Source organism: Dipteris shenzhenensis, chromosome 29 (assembly GCF_047967505.1).
Source record: "Dipteris shenzhenensis isolate YYH24624 ecotype China chromosome 29, Dip_SZ_1.0, whole genome shotgun sequence".
Taxonomy (NCBI): Eukaryota; Viridiplantae; Streptophyta; class Polypodiopsida; order Gleicheniales; family Dipteridaceae; genus Dipteris; species Dipteris shenzhenensis.
Genome location: NC_141624.1, coordinates 46580699 through 46600453, shown reverse-complemented (window position 1 = coordinate 46600453; position 19755 = coordinate 46580699). Strand labels below are relative to the sequence as shown.

Below are 19755 nucleotides of genomic sequence, written 5' to 3'. Positions count from 1 at the left end.
ACTTGTGGCCAGCGTGGAAGCTCAAGGGGGGCCCGGTGATGAATGAGGCAATGATGATAGGAAATCTGTGATAGAGCGCTACCATTAGTCCATGCGTGTGATCCCCTATGGTCTCGTAGCAGCAGTCCTACGTCTGACAAGAGACATTGTAACCCCGTCGGTCATGTCCCCTGGCCTAGTGAACATGGAGGGAAGATCCCCAAGCATAATCTGTGTGTCAACGTGTTGTCGAGTTTGTTGTGTCACTGGCTCTTGGATCTCGGCCTCGTCGACTACCCATGATCTGTTGGTCAGTATAATATGGCTGGAAAACCTCCATGGTTATGCTCTGGGTAGAGTCTGGTTGTGTGCCCTAACCCCTCCTTCGGGTCTTGAGCTAGTGCTCTCTATATGTGACGATCTCATGGATGAATGTTGCGAGGCATCTCTGATCCATATAAGAGAGGAAGCTAGACAGGGGTCCGACACCACCTCTAAATAGATAGTGATAACGACCTTGATCTCATAGTACACATGGCACCTGAAAAAGAAATGCTCCTCTGACTCGATCTCATGGCTATTGCACATTGTGCATATGCCACTCTCTTGAGGTATGCCCTCAACTTGTCCACTCTCAATACGAAGTTGGTCTGATGAGGCATGGATAGTGGGAAGTGAATCCGGGTTCTTGGTGGATTTTAGAGAGAGAGAGAGAGAGAGTGTGTGTGTGTGTGTCTATTTACGTCCATGGGGGACCATCTAGTACATCAGCGTAGAGAGGGCACATGGCAGCTCCCATGGAGTGCAAAAAGCAACTCCAGTTATTTAGAATACCTAGATTAAATCCTAAAAGAAACATTTATAATCGTCCATACATCTTTTTAAGACTGAGAGTCTTTTGGTTTAGATTTGAACTCCATAACGAGGGCTATTCCTCCACGGTACATTGCGTACTTTCCATCCTTCCTAGCAGCCTTCACTTTGGCTAACTCTGGTGCTTTATCCTGCAGTTGAGCTATTGTGAGTTCCTCGGCTATCCATAGCTTGGTACTGTTGTAGAACTTTGAATCGTAAATCTCGTGAATTGAATGTAATGACAGCATGTCCTTTATGTTGACACCATCTTTATAAGGATTGTCAGGCTTGTCGTCCTCGTCTGCTGTCCAGTCAATGTTAGGCATGGCTGCTTTGACATGTGCTAAGGTATCATCGAATGAATCCTCCTCATTGTGCCATCTGTTTGGAAGTCCCCCAATTCTGATTTTTAATGCATTATCTTTTCTGGCTTCATGTTCTTTCTTGAATATCAACTTTGTTTGCCTTTGCTTCAAACTCCACAATGACCTCCTGCTTGGCTGTCTATACTTCAGTATGTATTAAGTCTTTGACTTTGGAGACTAACTCGGGGGTAGGGGGGGAAGCTTGGCAAGACTTTACAACCTCATCTATTACTTCCTGCTTGCCAGGTCCTTCAAGCACTTGGATTCTAGTTATTGCATCCGCTGGGTGCATCCTCAACTCTCTCACCTGATCTTATAGGAACAAAATATGTTCATGATACGCAATGATGGGTCGGTAGAAAAGACCTCCTCATTCATAGACTTGTGCATACGTACAGGGTGTTCGAGTTGCAATCGTGGCTTATTTGGCTCTGCTGGTCGGGGCTGCTGGAGTTGATTTTTTTTTTTCCCCAAAGAAAAGAACCTTCTATTAATGCTTGAAAGACTTCATACAAAACAGCAGCCCCGAAGGTGCTGAGTATGGAAAAAACTGGGAAAAGGCTGAAAGAAAAAAGCAGCCTGTTCTAGAGAAACCTAGCTCACTGCCTAGGGGATCTCTGGTACTGGGGCTAACAACCAGGTGGAGGAACTATACAACCAGCGAATCCCTCGCGGAGTGAAAAAGTAAAAGACACTTGCAAACCAAGCCTTGCAGGATCGAGCACGCCGGAGGACAAGAGAGGCTGCAGACTGAGCTTTACTAAGGGCTGGTACCTTGGCTGTCTCCTAGGGCAGCAAGAAGCTGAGGTCAAAGGACGGAGAGTCTACATATGCTTGAGGTGGAGCACACGGGCTCAAGTTCTAGAGATATCTGGTAGATATTTGAAGTACATGGTGGTAGGATCAAAGTCTTTCCCATAGTTCCAGGTAGGATCAAAGTCTTTCCCATAGTTTTTTGCGTGGAATTGTGTCAAAGGCTTTCTTGAAATCCACAAAGCAACAAAGGTCAGCTTTTTTTAAATGTTTGGATCCTTCTGATGCAGCCCTTATAGCCACCAAATGGTCTATTGTCGAGTGTTTGGGGCAAAACCCTGCTTGGGATGGTGCCTTGACTCCCTGGGTCTCTTTTTTGTCACCGTGCAGTCTCCTTCCCTTGTGGATTGGTACAATTCTGCTAAGCTGCCATTCTGAAGAAAACCCTTCCTCTAGGGCCATGTTTGTAATTCTGGTGAGCATTTTCTTTGTCTTCTCTCCCCCCCATGTGAGCATCTCTGCTACTAGTGCTTGTGTATCTAGCTAGAGCTTTTCCATTTGTTAGCTTTTTTAGGCCTTTCCCTACGTCTTCCTTCGTTTTGATGATGTTTGCTGCTTTGATGGAAAAAACATGACTTACTTTCTCTTTTCCCTCCCTTCCATAGAGGGTCTTTGACAAACTAGATCATGTCTTCCCATGTTGCTTTCCTCTCTTTAGGTTTATTGCCATGCAATTTCTTGAAAACTTCCTTGCGTTTTTGCTTTAGCTCCTCGAAACTTCATTTTGTTTCTCACCACTTGTTCTTGCCTTCTGGCTCTGCTGAATCTGCTATCTGCCAGGCCTTACTTGCTTTTTTACAATACTGGTCATACCAGTGATTGCATGGCATTCCAATGCTCCTTACCTTGCTGCATTTTGGGCTGTTATTTGTTACAAATCGATTAAGTATTTGTTCATTTCACGGCAAGTAGATGGCATTTGACCTTGTGATAGTGCTGTCTCTATTTCCCTCGCATAAATATGGGCCATTCTGTAATCCATTCTCAGCCTTGTTTGCACTGTAATTCTCTGTTTTTTGACAGCATTCTTTGTCCCTATGATGCCTAGGGACATTGCTTTATGATTGGACTTTGGAGTCTCCCCTTCAATCCCGAGGTACTCATAAATATTTGCCTTGCATGCGGGCTCATGATCACATAGTCAATTACACTTGACCCTTGTGGAGTTTTACAAGCCCATTTGAGTGATTTCTCTGGCATCGCTTGATGACCCCAAATTCATAGAAGGGTCTTCCCTGGATAGATGACTAATGTTTGTGTAGATGGGTGATTGTTGGGGTGCAAATTAACATGCTGCCGGCCTGACATTTCCCTCTTTTGCTGCTATTTCCAGGCATGCATATTACTTATGTGGATCTTCTCCTTCTTATTTAGTGTGTGGAGTGGGAGATATTATTCTCACATCCACTGATGGCACAGATTTCAGAATTTCAGATGTACTCTATGTGCCAGGTATAAAGAAGAATTTACTTTCAGTGTTCTCACTCAATAGAGGAGGATTTCAGGTTGTTTTTTATGATGACAAGTGTGCAGTCAGAGACAAAGAAAATGAATATGCTTTGAGATTGTCTGGCACTTTGTATCAGGGTCTTTTTCAGCTTGATTTATATGAAAAAAGATCCCATCTTGCATTATCAGTTAGCACTCCCATTGCTGCGATGCACAATGCAGAGTTATGGCATGCCAGGTATGGGCACATGAGCTATGGCAGCTTAATGACGCTACAGAGGCATGATATGGTTGATGCATTACCTCCTTTGGAGTCGCATCCTCCTCATGCATGTGAAGGTTGCATTCTTGGCAAAATGCATAGGCTTCCCTTGAGACCATAGACCCAACTATACTTGGGTCTATGGTCTCAAGGCAAAATCAGAAGTGTTTATGCATTTCAAACACTTTGTGGCTATAGTTGAAAATGAGACAGGACTCAAGGTGCAGACACTTCGCACAGATCGAGGGGGGGAATACATGTCTCATGAATTTGAGACATTTTTGAAAGAAAAAGGCATTGTGCATCAGCTTACAGTGAGGCTCACACCTCAACAGAATGGCAAAGCTGAACGGAAGAATCGCACCGCCATGGAAATGGATAGATGCATGCTCACAAGTAAGAAGTTGCCTCACAGGTTTGGCTGGAAGGCCTCATGTGTGCAAACTATATTTTAAATCGGGCTCCTACAAAGGCTTTGAAGACAATCACTCCCTATGAGGCATGGCATGGGAGAAAGCCTTTGGACCACTTTAGAGTTTTGGTTGTGTTGCATATGCCCACATGCCTGTGGAGTTCAGACACAAGTTGTCAGATAAGGCACTAAAATGCATTTATGTGGGATATAGTTCACAAAGCAAAGGCTATCGTCTCTACAATCCTGCTACACGCAAGATTTTTGTCAGTAGAGATGTCATATTCTCTGAAAATTCTGCACATACAAATGCTGAATTTCAGATTCCGGCCTCTTCAGATGATGTGTTTGAGGGGATGCTTCCTATAGCATTTGGTTGCCCCGCTGAAAATCAGAATTTACAGTAACCTCCGCTAGCTCCACAAGTACAGATTCAGCCCCCAGCTGAATTGGTACAACCTCAGGGTGTGGATGAAATTGTGAGGCAAGAAATTCTAGAGATACACGCAGCCAAAACAGTCCCACATTGGCTGCTTCAGACTCTCAGGGAGAGTATGCTTGAAGCTCCATTGCCTGGCAGAACTCGTAGTGCAGTAAGGCACATGGAGGGAGCTCATTCAGTTGAATCAGCTTATGCATGTACTATTCTTGATGAGGAGGAGCCTGAGACTTTTGAAGAAGCAAAAGATAATGTGCATTGGATGAATGCCATGCACGATGAGTTGCAGTCCATTCATAAAAATCGGACTTGGGATGTTGTGGATTTGCCACCAGGTAAGAATGCCATAGGTACACGGTGGGTTTTCAAAGTCAAAAGAAAACCAGATGGGTCCATTGATCGGTACAAGGCAAAGCTGGTTGCAAAAGGATATGCTCAAAAAAAGGGCATAGATTATGAGGAGACTTTTACTCCTACATCCAAGATGACAACCATCAGGTTAGTTATAGCCATGGCTGCAAATTTTGAATGGAATGTTCATTAGTTGGACATTAAAACAGATTTACTTAATGGAGACGTGTTGGAAGAGGTTTATGTCAAACAACCTCCGAGCTTTGAAATTTCAGGAAATGCACTTCAGGTATGCAAGCTGAATAAAGCTTTGTATGGGCTGAAATAGTCCAACTGAGAGCACCCTCTACATCAAGAAGGATGGGGGGGATATTCTGGTCATCATTCTTTATGTAGATGACATGCTGCTCACCGGATGAAATGAGGAAGTAATTGTAGATTTCAAGGCCCAATTGAAAGCTACAGTTGATATGTCAGACTCGGGCTTGTTACATTTCTTTTTGGGGATCCAATTTATTCAAGAGAAACGTGGCATTGTTATGTCTCAGTCCAAGTATGTTCAAAAGCTCTTGGACAGATTCAACATGCATGATTGCAAGCCTACGTCCACTCCCATGGAGCCGGGGCTGAAGCTTACAATGCATGATGCGGGTGAATCAATTGATGTCACACTCTATAGTCAGGCTGTTGGATGCCTCATTTATCTCTGCAATACACGACCTGATATTCAGTTTTCAGTTTCTCAGGTGAGCAGGTATATGCACAGCCCAAAGATTATGCATTGGCAGGTTGTAAAACGCATCTTCTGTTACTTGCAAGATACAAAGTCTTTTGGCTTGATGTTTCCCAGGGGGGGTGACTTGCAGATGCATGCTTACAGTGACTCAGATTCGGCTGGAGACTATGATACTAGGCAGTCCACCAATGGGAATTGTTTCTTTCTAGGACATGTTTGCATTTCTTGGTTGAGCAAGAAACAGTCTACAATGGCTACCTCCTCATGTGAAGCTGAGTACAGGGCAGCTTTCACAGCGACAGTTGAATGTGTTTGGCTGCGTCGTTTATTTGCTGATCTTCATCTTTCATTGGAGGGTCCTTCTTCGATTCTCACTGATAGTCAGAGTGCTATAGCAGTTGCCAAGAATCCTGTGTCTTGCTCACAGGAAGCACATTGAGATTCACTATCACTATGTCAGAGAGAAGTTGCATGCAGGAGAGATCAGTATGATTTATGTGTCAACACATGACAATGTTGCAGACATCTTCACCAAAGCACTTCCATGTGAAAAGTTTGAGGCATTTCGCAATGCCCTGAACTTATCTCCTTTTGGTGATTGATCATTTCCTTGTACATGACATTGGCATTGCAGGGGGGTGTTAGAATTATTATTATAATTCAGCAGTGACCAATGTAATGTAATAAGTAGGTTAGGGGCACTTTTCCCTCTTCTAGAGGTTTCCTCCCCTAACCACAGTTAGTTCACTAACTACGGTTAGTGAAGGATAAGGTTTTGTCACTTAGACAAAACCCATCCCACTACTTGTATTAGTCACTTCTTCTATTGCAAGCACTACGTTCAGCTCTCTTGCTCTCACACTCTCTCGTTTCTAACATATACGTGGATAGATACAGAGTTATAACATGAGGGTACAAATTGGGGAGCTGAAACGTCTCATCAGACGTCGATCAAGGATGGAACACACAGACACAATGACACGAAGCAGAGCCTCAACCAACCACGCAGGTTTTGTAAAATTTTGGTGGGCAAGGATGGCATATGCGGAGAGAGACAGTGTTTTAATGTCTGGGTACAAACCGGGAGCCGAAATGACTCATCTGATGTCAATCAAGATCGAACATAGACACTTTTTTTTTGGGTGGAACAAATTTTGCATTAAGAAAGTATTTACATTCATAGCTGTCTCAGAGTGGGACAGCTACTACTCACAACTAAAAACAGTAATAAAAAACTTCCAACTGGGCCTGAGGAAGCTCTCCAAAGGAATGAGCATCCTGCAGAGACCGAAGCAAAGACGCTCGAAAGTATGGGAAGACATTCGCACACACAACATGAACCAGAGCCACGAGAGAGAGAGAGAGAGAGAGAGAGAGAGAGAGAGAGAGAGTCATCAGAAATGTTTGATAAGACAGTGTCAGAAAGGGTATTCTTACATAGAAATCATCCCTTCAGATACCTTGGTGCATGACAAAGGCAATAGGAAATCAAGGCAACACATAAGCAAGCGGAAAGAAGGGTGTGTAGAAGGGGATGAGAATTGAGTCAAGAATCAACACAGAATAGGAAATTTGTAAGAAAAAGCAATGGAATGTGATACACTAACCTTCTTCACTTGGTATATTTGAGCTTGCCCTTTGATTAGCCTCTTTGACTCGACAAAATGTTGCTAATATAAATTCATTGGTACTGCAACAGTGACAATTCACAGATACCACGGTCCACTTCTTAGGGGCAAGATATCAAGTTGCTGCTGTCCAAGACTAGAACTGTCATAAGATCTTGTAACCTTAGGTTGCTTCTGCGCAGTCTCGTGTCATTTTTTTGTCAGGTATTCTTTATCTGCAAATATATTGATGCTCATAAGTCACGAAGTTTCCTCAGTCCTGGGACCATATAGTCTGCATTAAAGTATTTGAAATCAAAGACGTTGTTCCATTGTTCTGCCAAAGTCATAAGTTCGTATCCAATGTTCCACTGCAATTTAGACCTTTGGTAATATGTACTGAATCTCGAGACTGAAAGTAGCGTGCTAATAAATATTTCTGAACTTTAATAACATACGCCTCCTGGCTGGTTAGTTTGGTGTGGCAATAGTCTTCAAAGCATTTAATGTGGACAACAGATAATGGTTAGGAAGTCTCCAATCCAGGTTATAAACAAAAGTACTTTGCCTTTTAAACCAGGCTTATGACCCAAACTTTAGGGGCTTGAAAACTCATTTTATAGCTCTTGGCCTCTAGAGCTTGGTGCTGGACAAATCTCGATGAACTAGTGTCTGCAAAAGACAGTTTTGTAACGGTGATTCTGGTTATCAGCTTGGATCTGTTTTTGGGTGCTCCTTGAAATCCGAATTTTTTACTTGAATGCTTCTATTCAATTATGTATATATGGTTGAAATCAATTCATTTTTTCCTCTCCCCAATTCTCATCAACCATATGCTTAGCATCGTGATATTTCACCAAGTCATAGGGGACATATCTTTAAAAAAGTAAAAATTGTTCGAGATCTATTGGTTTCTCTCTTGACAAATAATTGCTCATTCATAGAGCAGACGATAATGCTAGTCCTTTCAAGTTAGAACATAAATAAAATCAACAGGGATTAAAGTCTGTAGACTGTATATTCTGCTCAGGAAGATCACTAATTGCAGAGGGTTAAGTTGTTTAAAGGGAGACCCAATCTTTGATGAAGGCAATGTATCCAACTTAAATGCAACTGCATATTATAGATTTGCAATTCCTTAATTCCTTTTCAGGTATTAGTTTGCAATCTGAACACATAGTTCTACACCCTATGAAACTAACCCTCTTTGTATTTGCCTGATATTGGGAAGCATTCTTCTGTGTGTCAAAGAAGCGTGCTTGTAATGTATTGATAACTAGTTTGATTCTAAGTTCATGTTATACATCTTAAGCTGGTCTGGATACTTTTTTGTTTCAGTTTTGTGGTCCTCACTCTTCTTTCTTGCAGGCATTGTTGGACTTTCCCCAAAATGATACACGTAGAAAGATTTTATCCGGTACCTAACTGCAGAGCATATACATCTGCTGTGCGGTAATACTGTTCCTTGTGTGATCTTTGCTGCTTAGTTTCATACTGCAAAATATTTTTTGCATATTTCTTGACTGTCATGATTCTAAGGCGTTCCCTCTGAGGGGACGAATTCTGTCACTTTCATGGTTGATATCGGCAGCAAGACCACCTTCTAGAGGTAGAAATATTGATCTTCCAACGGGCAGGAAATTGATGATGACCATATGTGTTACTTTCTTGCCATCATTCAGGTAAAAATGAAATAACTTCCTAGACTATTGTCAAGTTGGTTTACATTGAAGAGAGATTCATCATTTTGGATTGGTAATAGAAAGTTTCTCGATCAAGCGACTAAATTCACTCTACTCAGTAATGTAGAGATGCACCTGGCATGCACGCATGTGTAAAATGTAAGCAGAAGGTGCTGTGCGAGTGTCCTCTATGTGTGCGTGTCTATCGTACGAGTGTCCTCTGCATGTGTGCTTGTAGGTGTGGAGTTGCTCCATGCAAAACTCTCATATATATACATGTATATATATGTATACATATATGTTATATACATATGTGTGTGTATATATATATGTGTGTGTGTGTGTGTGTGTGTATGTACATATATATATGTATATCTATACACACACACACACATATATACATGTGTGTGTGTGTGTATACATACATACATACATATATATATGTGTGTGTGTGTGTGTGTGTGTGTGTATGTACTGCTCCCCCATCTGTCTGTACACCTGTATGGTCGCCATGTCTTTGCAATGTCAATAAGTGGAGACTTTTCTGGCATTATGTACATAGAATGCACCCTGATGTAATTTCTTTACAAGAGCACAACCAACACTTCTTGGCTGGCCAGCAAGGCCATTATGCTGGTTATGACATCTTTTATGCTGGTACAATGAACTTTTCGGGGGTATGCATGCTGGTGAAACATGATATGCAGCCCACAGTTGCTTACAATGACCCCGAGGGTCGATGGATGGTGATCAGATGCATCTGTCAGGCTGATCTTTATGAAATAGCATCTGTTTATGCCTCTCAAACTTCTGCGACAAGAGCTCGAATGTGGTCCTCCCTCAAATAATATCCTTGGCTGTCCAATGCCTTTTTGTGTAGAGACTTTAATAACTCGCCAGCCATCCAAGACAACACCACTCATCGTTCTCACATGATCCCCACTGAGCTTCGACATTGGGAAGATATGCTTTCTTTCTTGCATGCAGAAGATTTATGGCTCTCAACAAGGGATAGAGATATGGGTTACACATACCATCACAATGCATTTACTCATTACTGGGCTCGACTTGACTGATGGTATTTGTTGCATGCCTAGCAATATGCGAGATTCACATGTGCACTATGGGTTGATCATTCCCTTTTGCTATCTGATCACTTTCCAGTATGCTTGACATTATCTATAGCACGTCTGACAGATGACATGTCTTTTTTTGGTCATCGCCTGCTCCATGTTAATGGTGCTTGTTTGCTGCATCAACAATTTCAGAACATGGTGAGAGGCTGTCCGCCCCCTCCTGTCACATGCTCAGGAGGACATGGATTTCACCTGGATCAGTCTTGCCCATCGTTTGCAGGCTGTCATTCAAGATTATGGACGGAGTTACATGGGAAACCTCAGGCTCAAGCTGAAATGGGCTCAATCTCATAAGCAACGAATGGATTTAATCAGCTCTCATAGGTAGCTCACCTCTTCTGAACAGGATTCCTGTGCTTATGCGGTTCGCATCATCCATCAAAATTATCTTCGCAAATTAAAGAAGTGGCAAATCCGAGCTCGCATGAAACCCCTTTTGGATAAGGGCTGCTCCTCCAAAGCTTTCTTTAAAAGCCTGCATGCGGATAGGCGAAAGGAGGATATTTGCAGAATCAGGCAAGATGATGGCACCTGGACCACATCCAAATCAAAATTGGAATCGAAATGCTCTAGTCATTTTCAACATCTCTTCTCTCCTTAGCCTGATCATTCAATGCAAGTGAATGCAGCTAGGTCTCAATTTCTGATGCATGTTCAGCCCACATTGTCCTCGGAACGGGCTCGTGCACTGGAGCAGCCCTTTATGCTCAATGAACTGGATGATGCTCTGAGTCACTTACGTAAAGGCAGCTCTCCTGGTTGGGATGGATTGACTGTAGAATTCTTCCGTGCATTTTGGGGTGATCTCAAGAACACTCTGCTTCTAATGATCAATCATGCTTGGGCAGAACAATCTCTCCCTCCTTCTTGGAAACATGGCCTTGTCAAATTGATTCCCAAAAAAAGGTTGTGTGAGACAATGGTTGATTGGCGACCCATATCTCTTATGCCAGTCATTTACAAACTCATTGCCAAAATGATTGTTCTTAGGGTTCGATTTATCTTGCAAGCAGGACTTCATCCTAGGCAGTATGGGTTTGTTCCTAGAAGATAGATTACTGATAATATCTCCAATGCTTTGCTTGCAATTGAGTATGTAAAATATTCTAAACAAGATGTTCTCATTCTGCAAGTTGACATTGCCAAAGCATTTGATACTGTCCATTGGGATTTTATTTCTCAGACTATGCATAAATTGGGATTTGGCCCTCTGCTAGTCCACATTATCTACTGGCTCTATTCTCATGCCACTGCGCAGTGTTTGCTTGGTGGTGGGTTGTCAAGAGCATGGACTATGACCCGCTCAGTGAGACAAGGTTGCCCTCTTAGTTCGTTACTATATGCCATTGCTACTCATCCGTTATTGTTGCATATGTACCATCTTACAACTACAGGGCAGCGTCATGGCTTGCAAATTCCAGGGGCACAGCCGTTTCTTGCACAGGCATATGCTGATGACTCATATTTCATGCCCAGGAATTCTCAAATTGACCTCTCTCACTTGATGCATACTCTGAATGATTTTGGCATAGCTGCTGGACTGCATATTAACTTTTAGAAATCCAATCTTTTAGCATTGAGAGAAGTTGATTGGCATGCACTTCTCTGGCTTGGCCACATCCTCCCTTCCCACACTCTTGTGAGGCATCTAGGATATCCCATTGGCTGGAATATTACCCCTTAACAACAGCCCAAATGGGTGCTTCAAAAGATCAATAAGAAGCTGGAATACTGGCATTTATCCACTTGGCCTCTACATGTTTGACTTCGGATAGTACAGTCTATCATTATGGCATACGTGCAATTTTATTTGCCTCTTCTTCCTGGTCTTTTAAGCATTTGGCTTCCCATATGTCCCAGGCTATGGAGATATTTTGGAAAAGCAAATCTCACAAACAGGCATTGCGACTTCTTCCCATGCAAGCTGTTTGCTCTCCTAAGACTCATGGGGGACTGAATATTCTTAATCTTCAGTTTCATATGCTGGCAAGAAAGAGCACTATGATTGCTGATTTTTTTCAGCAAAAACAGCCATGGGCTATTATGTTAGCAGCTATGTGTGGAAACATGATGTCCCATGCATATGGGCATTGGATTACAGATCACTGGGAAGCAGTCATGACCACATTTCAGGGGAAAATTCCTGGTTGTTCTGTCTCTACTGCTTTTATTCATGATTGGAAGAGAATTCTCTCTTATGCTAAATGGACAGGTGCTTCTTCCAATCATGGTAATTCTTTTCACTTGGAAAGTATCGATTGAAGCAAGGTATTTGAAACTATTTGTCACAGATGCCAACACTCTACTAAATTTGTGCTTCACATTTTTTGGTTCTGTCCACATACTTCTGATCTCATCGCTCTCATCCGAGAGAGGCTTCGAGCGCGATTTCCAACTGTTACTTTTGGCAGATTTTTTTGGTTGTTTGGTTTTCATCCACGGAGACAGGGTTTTGATTTATTTTTTGTATGGGTGCGCTATTGGACCCTATGGACTTTATGGATGGACAGAAATCATAGAGTCTTTGGTGATCCACTATTTTCATCCTTTCTTTTTTTCAAACGCTCTCTACAACAATCATTCTACGATTGTTTTCAGACGCGTTTGATTGATCAGGATGTGTATACAGCTTATACTGAGATCTTTAGTTGAGTAGTAGCTACTTCGTTTTTGAAATAACTATGAATGTAATTATTTTACAACAATAAAAGATTTCTTTCCACAAAAAAAAAAAAAGTATGTGTGTGTGTGTGTGTGTGTGTGTGTATATATATATATATATATACATACACACTTTTTTTTTTTGGGTGAAACCAGTAACTATATTATTAACATGAGATCAATGTACATGATATTAGACTCCAAAGAGAGCCTAATGGAAGAACTCAAAAAGTCAGAAAATACTTCAAGACTAGTCGCATCCAAGTCCCTCGCAGCATAGCTATCATGAAAAGATTGCTTGAGGGACATTCTAAAGAAAACATATGCCTGAGGAAACTGTTGTCCCATCCTAGAATGCAATCTCTGTGTCCAAATAGTCCAGAGTATCCAAAAGCGAGTCCAATGAAAGAAAAGGAGGAATGGAGACATCTAGGATGAGAAGCATCCAAACATCCAGAAGAGTTTCCCAAATCTGATAGAGGGAAACCGAAGCCGCAGCAAATGAGAGACATGAGTGATTAATAATCGAGAGTGCTGACAAGACCATAACAAATGGGGAACTGTCTCACGGTGATAAGAACAACGGGGGCAGGAAGAGGAAGCAATGCGACGTGCTGCGAGTTTCACCCCAATGGAGAAGGCTCCCACTATACATCTCCAAAAGAAAAGCCTCTGTTTCAATGGCAATTCGGCTTTTATTGAGAAGCGGGGACAATTTCTCCAGGCCACAGAAGGTTGTGCCATTCCTATGCATGCAACGGCAATAATTTTGATTTCTGAAAATTTACCCGAAGAACAACAGCTAATCCATATGTAGAAAGAGTGTGCATAATCATGGACAGATCATCCCGAGTATTTTTTGGAGTAAAGAATGAATCATCAGCATATGCTTGAGCAATCATGCTATGACTGCCAAGAATCTCCAAACCGTGCAACTGGTCAGTGTCCAAGAGGTGGTCTAGATATTGAAGGAGTGGATGAGTGGCTATGACAAAAAGTAAAGCACTTAGGGGACATCCTTGCCTGACAGAACCACCAAGAGTCTAGGATGGAGAAATATCCCCTGAAAGTATGCAGGCAGCTTTACTATCTTGATATAGCCAAGTGATGAGTTGTTGCATTTTTGTGCCAAATCCCAATGCCTGCATAGTCGATGAAATAAAATCCCACTAAACAGTATCAAAGGCTTTGGCAATATCAGCTTGCAATAACAAAACATCCTGCTGTGTGTATTTGGCATATTCAATTCCAACGTAGGCATTAGCAATGTTATTTGTGATATGCCTACGCGGGACAAAGCCATATTAAGCAGGATGCAACCCATCATGTAAAACCCCTTTAGTCGATCAACAATCATTTTAGTAGTGACTTTGTAAATTACGGGCATAAGAGTGATAGGTCTCCAGTCTGCCAAAGACTCACAAATTTGTTTTTTGGGAAGGAGTTTAACAAGACCTCTCTTCCATGTGTCTGGCATTTTTTGATTTTGCCATGCAGCATTCACCATATATAGCAATGTATGCTTCAAAATAGGCCAATATTCTAGAAAAAACTTGACTGTTAAACCATCCCATCTTGGAGATTTCCATCTGCCACATGATTTGATTGCATCTGACAGTTCCCTCTCAGTAAAGGGTTCCTCCAATTCCAAAGCTTGAGTAGGGAAAATGATAGGAGAAACATGTTGCAATAGTAAATTTCGTGCAAGTAAAATCTGTTGCGAGGGAGGAGCTGCAGAGCCAAATCGCTGAGAGAAATGATGCACACAAACAGAAGCAAGCTGTGACCGTGAAGTAGTCCATGATCCATCAGGCATAAGCACTCTGCAAATTTCTGTTTTGAGTCTCCTCTGATGTAAACTTTTGAAAAATGCTTTGAAAGAGCAACCTTTATCTGTAAGGGCTCTTTGTCTTGCTCTAGTCTCCCATTTGGCCAGTTTTCTGTGATCATTTAGTTTAAGACAATGTTTGGCATAGTGTTGTTTGCTCATGCATGGACAACGAACGATGATGGCTGAGTTCAGTGAGGTCTTGACAAGTGGATTTGGCCTGAGCAATGGTTTCCCTCAGAGTCTTCATGTAAGACTTGCCATAAGCTCTTATCACAACTTGCATTTTGGAAATAAAAGAATCCCATGCACCATCAATATGAATATGGCTGCTAGAGGACAGACAATGAGATGCTTCAGTAACCATTGCCTTGAAATTAGCATGTTGCAAATAGCTATTGTTTATGATTAGATGTCTCCTTTGTGGCAATCTATCATCTAGCATATTATGAAAGGATAACCGCAACCATAGAGGTGCATGGTCTGAATGCACAAAGGCATAGTCAATCCACATTTTGCATGTAAAATCCCCATTTTGTTGGGGAGCTACACTATACCATCGATCCAGACGTGCCTGATAAGAGGAAAAAGCATTATGTTGAAATGTGTAGCCCGGTGACAAAGGCTGCAATTCCTTCCAGAGGTCAACCAAATCCAGATGCAATAGTAATGGAGACCATGCATGCCTTTCAGGAGATAACATATGGTCATGTCTGGAGGTGTTGTCACCCTGTTGTGGAGCATTATTGAAATCCCCACATATGTAGGCATGATATCTCCACGGATATTGTTGCATGGCATCCCAAATTGCAGTTCTTTCTCTAGAGGACTGAGGTGCATAAACAGAAGCAAATTCAAACACCTCTCCTCTAATAATGCATTGGAGAACAAGCCATCTGCCTTTGTTGTCAATTAAAGCAATAACTGGTTGAAGCTCATGTTTGATCAAAAGGACTACCCCTGAGAAAGAGTGCTCCCCAGAATAGAAAATATCATATCCACACTAGTGTCCTGTCTTGCCTGCATAGACATGTTGGTTGTGTTCTTGCAATGCCACTATGTCAGGCTGAAATCTATTGATGTACAGCCACACAGATTTCCATTTCCTATTGTCACACATCCCCTGGACATTGAGTGTAAAACATTTGATGTGAGCAGTTATATGTACAGATATTTATAGTAATATAACAACTATGTACAGCAACAAAATTTATGAGGTCAGCCTTGCATTTCTATCTCAGGGTTAAGGCCTCGCCCTTGAGAAGAAGTAGCCACTTGAGAAGTAGACAGCAAAGCAGCAACCTCTTCTTCAGAGAAGAGTGTTCTGGTGGCTGTTACTGCAGCCCATGTAATCCCAATTCCTGTATTTATCTCTGGGACATTTCCACTAGAAGATGCACCATTCCAAGTGCGGGGGAGTGGAATTCTTCGAGCAGAAATAACTTTTCTTGGACTTTGCCAGCCATCAGTTGGAGGTTGTTGTCCTTTGGTCAAGGATTGAATAGCAGGAGGTGAATGTGAAGATAGATTCCCATTGGGAGCCACTGGAGCTTTGCCTTTATCTTGACTTCCAGAAAGGTGTCTACTGCCTTTGTTTTTATTTTGCAATTGGAGTAGGAGCATATTTGGTAGGCATTTGAACCGGCAAAGTGGTATGAGGCATTTTATGCTGATTCATTGGACACTGTGAAGCCATGTGTCCAAACTTTTTGCACTCAAAACAAGCCCCTGCAAATAATCCCCATTTGAGTTTATAAAAAGCACTTCCCATGTTCACATTATTCACCGTGACTGAATAAGAGTCCGGTGTGGGATTATCAGTATCCTAGAGAACGCAAAATCTGTTTGAGTTGCCATTTGGCCGTGGTGGGCAGACCACTTTACCTAAAGATGCTGCAATGTTAGACAAAAGTGAGGCCATACATTGTGGGAAATTGACAACTTCAACCCAAACCGGGCATCTGTGTCGGATTAAAGCCTGAAAATCCCTTGTGGGAGACCATGGCAATACATGCACCATTTGCTGTCCAAAAAAGAGAGGTGAATGTTCCAAAAGCATTTGTCTGTGTATCTCATCCACCATGATAACCTCAAAAAAGCCCTTGGCTGCATAGTGTACTTTATGAACAAATGAGCCAGCCCGTGTGCGTGTTAACCAGTTGCCTATCTCTGCAGCAGGTGGCATCCAGCCTAGAAAAAATAATATGACTGCATTCTTAGCATATTCTTTGACTAGATCCACAATTTCATCGACCTCAACCATGAGGCCAACTGAAGGAACCGAGTCTTTCCACTCTTTCCTCGTATCTGCAAATCCTTCATGCATGACATCATATACCAGTTGAGCCTCAAGAGTATCATGCATCGGGTCATGCTGACCCTCAACCTGCTTTTGCTTCTTGCAGGGAATTGAACGCTCCTTTTGAAACGTTTTTTCATATGAAAATTCTGCCATGACTTTGTAAGAAAGGGAACTTAGGAATGAAGTACCTGTAAAAGGGTAGTAAAAGCCAAAAAAACCAGTCCCAAAGAAATATCCACAGGAAGCCCACAGAGAGGAGAAATAGAGTATAGTTGGTAAGGAGATATCAGAGGGAAAGGTAAGATTTTGGCAGAAACACAGGACTGTACAGGAAAGCACCGGAGAAAAGTACGAGACTGTACGAACGACGCTGAACTGTGCTGAGGTACACACGGGCTGTACGGAGAGAAGTTTGACTGTACGGAAATACGAACAAGGCACGGGAAGATTGGCTTGTACGGAAGGACGGACAAATGTACGGAAAGACCTGCAGGAAAAAGGACGACAACGCAAAAGGTACGGGGCTATGTACGAGACTTTGCAGAGGAGAACCAGAACCGACACAGATATGCGTATGGACGTACAGAATCGTACTGACGTACGGACGTCATACGGTGACCGTGTAGATGTATGGACGGGGCTGCATAGGGTTCCTGGCGAGGACGAAGAGTAGAGCGGCGCACGCCTCACACCCTCTCTCGTTGTTGCTTTACACCGTTAGCCACTATGCTCATCAGAAAATCGCACCACAGATACAGGTACATGCACATGCGACGTGCACACCTTCTCTCTCACCAGTAGCTAGCTTACCTCTCTCTCACACACACACACAAACTACACACACACACACACATTTATATATGTATGTATGTATGTATAGTGAACTTTTTGCCAAGTAGAATTTGAAAGAATCGTTAGAGTTGTTTGACATCTTTAGTGATACCTTGATTACATCGATTAATCACTAGATAGTACCAAACCATAAGAGGGTAAGAATAGATATATGTTATATGTCCCAAGTTCTACATGATGAACCCTCTCTAAATCATTGACGTCCTTTCCTTTCTATGATCACAACCCAATTCGGATGAGGTTGGATAGAGGTTTAGGAAAAAGGGAAAAGTCTTAGCTCAAGGCAATTCGAGAGAGCGGGCCGAAGCCGGTCCCCTCTTGATAAAGGCAATGATATCACCCTCATATCTCATAGTAAACCGGGCAGCTACATAGGAAGTACTCCTCAGTCTCAACGGTATCCATGTCGCATAGTGTGCAGATCCTGTGTTCTTTGGGTAGACCTACAGCTCGGCGTGCCTCAATCCTAAGCTGATGGGAGGAAACTCGCATTCGGGCAATGGCAATCCGGAGTGCATGTGAGACTCTGTCCTCTAGATAAGGAGGTCGGATAATGAAATCGTCATTAGAGAGAGACTCTGAGGAAGTGATCACGATAGAACTGCATCTTGGTGGGGAGCGGCTGGTCCCTCAACCAAGTCTGGGATGTGGTAAGGTGGAGGAGGTCTAACCGTATGATACGGTTGATCTCATCGCGCGGAAGTCGCTCAAGAGGGGCATCCATGCTATACTTGAAATGGGGGTAGTCTGTCCTTCTGAATGCCATGGCTAGTTAGCCATGTGTACGTGCGTGCATACCAGGTGGCTACTTCCTCACCTGCTAGGCGTTGGGATGATTCCAAAGCTACCCTCGGTAGTCTCCAATGAGGCAAAGCCCATACCCTGTGAATGAAAGTCACTGTTTGGAAGATAGCATCAACATATAGTGGCGTCATGGCAAACTTTGCCTGTATGGTCTCATGTGGAGTTGAGGGCTTATTCAGTATCATCCCGGATCCCATTGAGACCTGTAGCCTCTCAAACTTCCTCCAATCTACTGCTGGAATGTCACTCGCCCCGAAGGGTGCTGCAGACATGGCAGTTGGCCATACTAGAGTGTCGAAGAGCCAGCTCTTCGCTGGAGGATTCCGAAAGTGTGCCTGGAAGCACTGTCTCTCTAGTCCCAGAGCGCTCTGGCCTCGTGTGAGTTATGCCTTGGTAGCTTGGGTCATCGAGAAAATGGGTCCTGTGAAGACCGTGCCCAAATATGTATAGGACTGTACTATCTCCACTAGCTCCCCTCTGTATGTGAAGTTGTGTCGAAGAAGCGCTGGACGTGGGGTATTAAAGATCATGACCTTGGTCTTGCCAAGGTTGATAGTCAGGTCCCTCTCTTTGCAAAACACCTCAAGGGCGTCGAGATGCTTCTGTAATCCCTCGGCCGATGAAGATAGAAGAACTATGTCGTCGGCATATAGTAATATTTGAATCAGGAGGTCAGCCAATGGTGAGCCCTCTCCACCCAGTCGGTCTAGGAAGGATGTGATCTCATCAATGTAGAGTCCAAAGAGGGTCGGCGAGAGAGGGCAACCCTGCTTCACCCCAATCGTGGTCTCAACCCAATCTGATATACCTCCTGGGGCTAGGACTCTTCCTCTGATCGATTCATATAGGCTCATAACCCCCCAAATCAATGTCTGTGGGGCTTGTAGCTCGTGCAATCTCGTGATGAGACGGGCTCGTGGGACAATGTCAAAGGCCTTCCGAAAGTCTACAAAACAAGTGTAGACTTTCTGATGTCGGGCTTTGGCTTCCTCGATGATGGTCCGCAAAGTAAAGATATGATCCAAAGTGGAGTGCTGTCTTCGGAAGCCCGCGTGCCCTAGTGCTCGTTGCCCATGGAGCTTTGTGTGGTTGCTAAGTACCCTCTCTAGTACTGACCCATAGATCTTGGCCAATGTGTGGCCAATCATGAGAGTGCGATAGTTCCCCGTGTCCATAGGATCCCCTGCTTTGTGTATAGGGACTATGGTGGTGGTGCACCAAG

At 43.0% G+C, this 19755-nt stretch overlaps 1 protein-coding gene across 2 annotated transcripts in view; it reads left to right on the top strand.

Moving 5' to 3' along the window:
- LOC147882927 (superoxide dismutase [Cu-Zn], chloroplastic-like) overlaps window positions 1-19755 on the top strand; it is a 48355-nt gene that overhangs the window by 10047 nt on the left and 18553 nt on the right. The window contains exon 8 of one of the 2 annotated variants that reach the window (XM_087400648.1): window positions 8637-8993. The exons of the other annotated variant lie outside the window; for it this stretch is intronic. Within the exon in view, the coding sequence (XP_087256774.1) occupies window positions 8637-8662 (26 nt within the window). The 3' untranslated portion in view covers window positions 8663-8993. Of the gene's footprint in view, window positions 1-8636; window positions 8994-19755 lie in introns of those variants that run through there. 2 annotated transcript variants of the gene reach the window in all.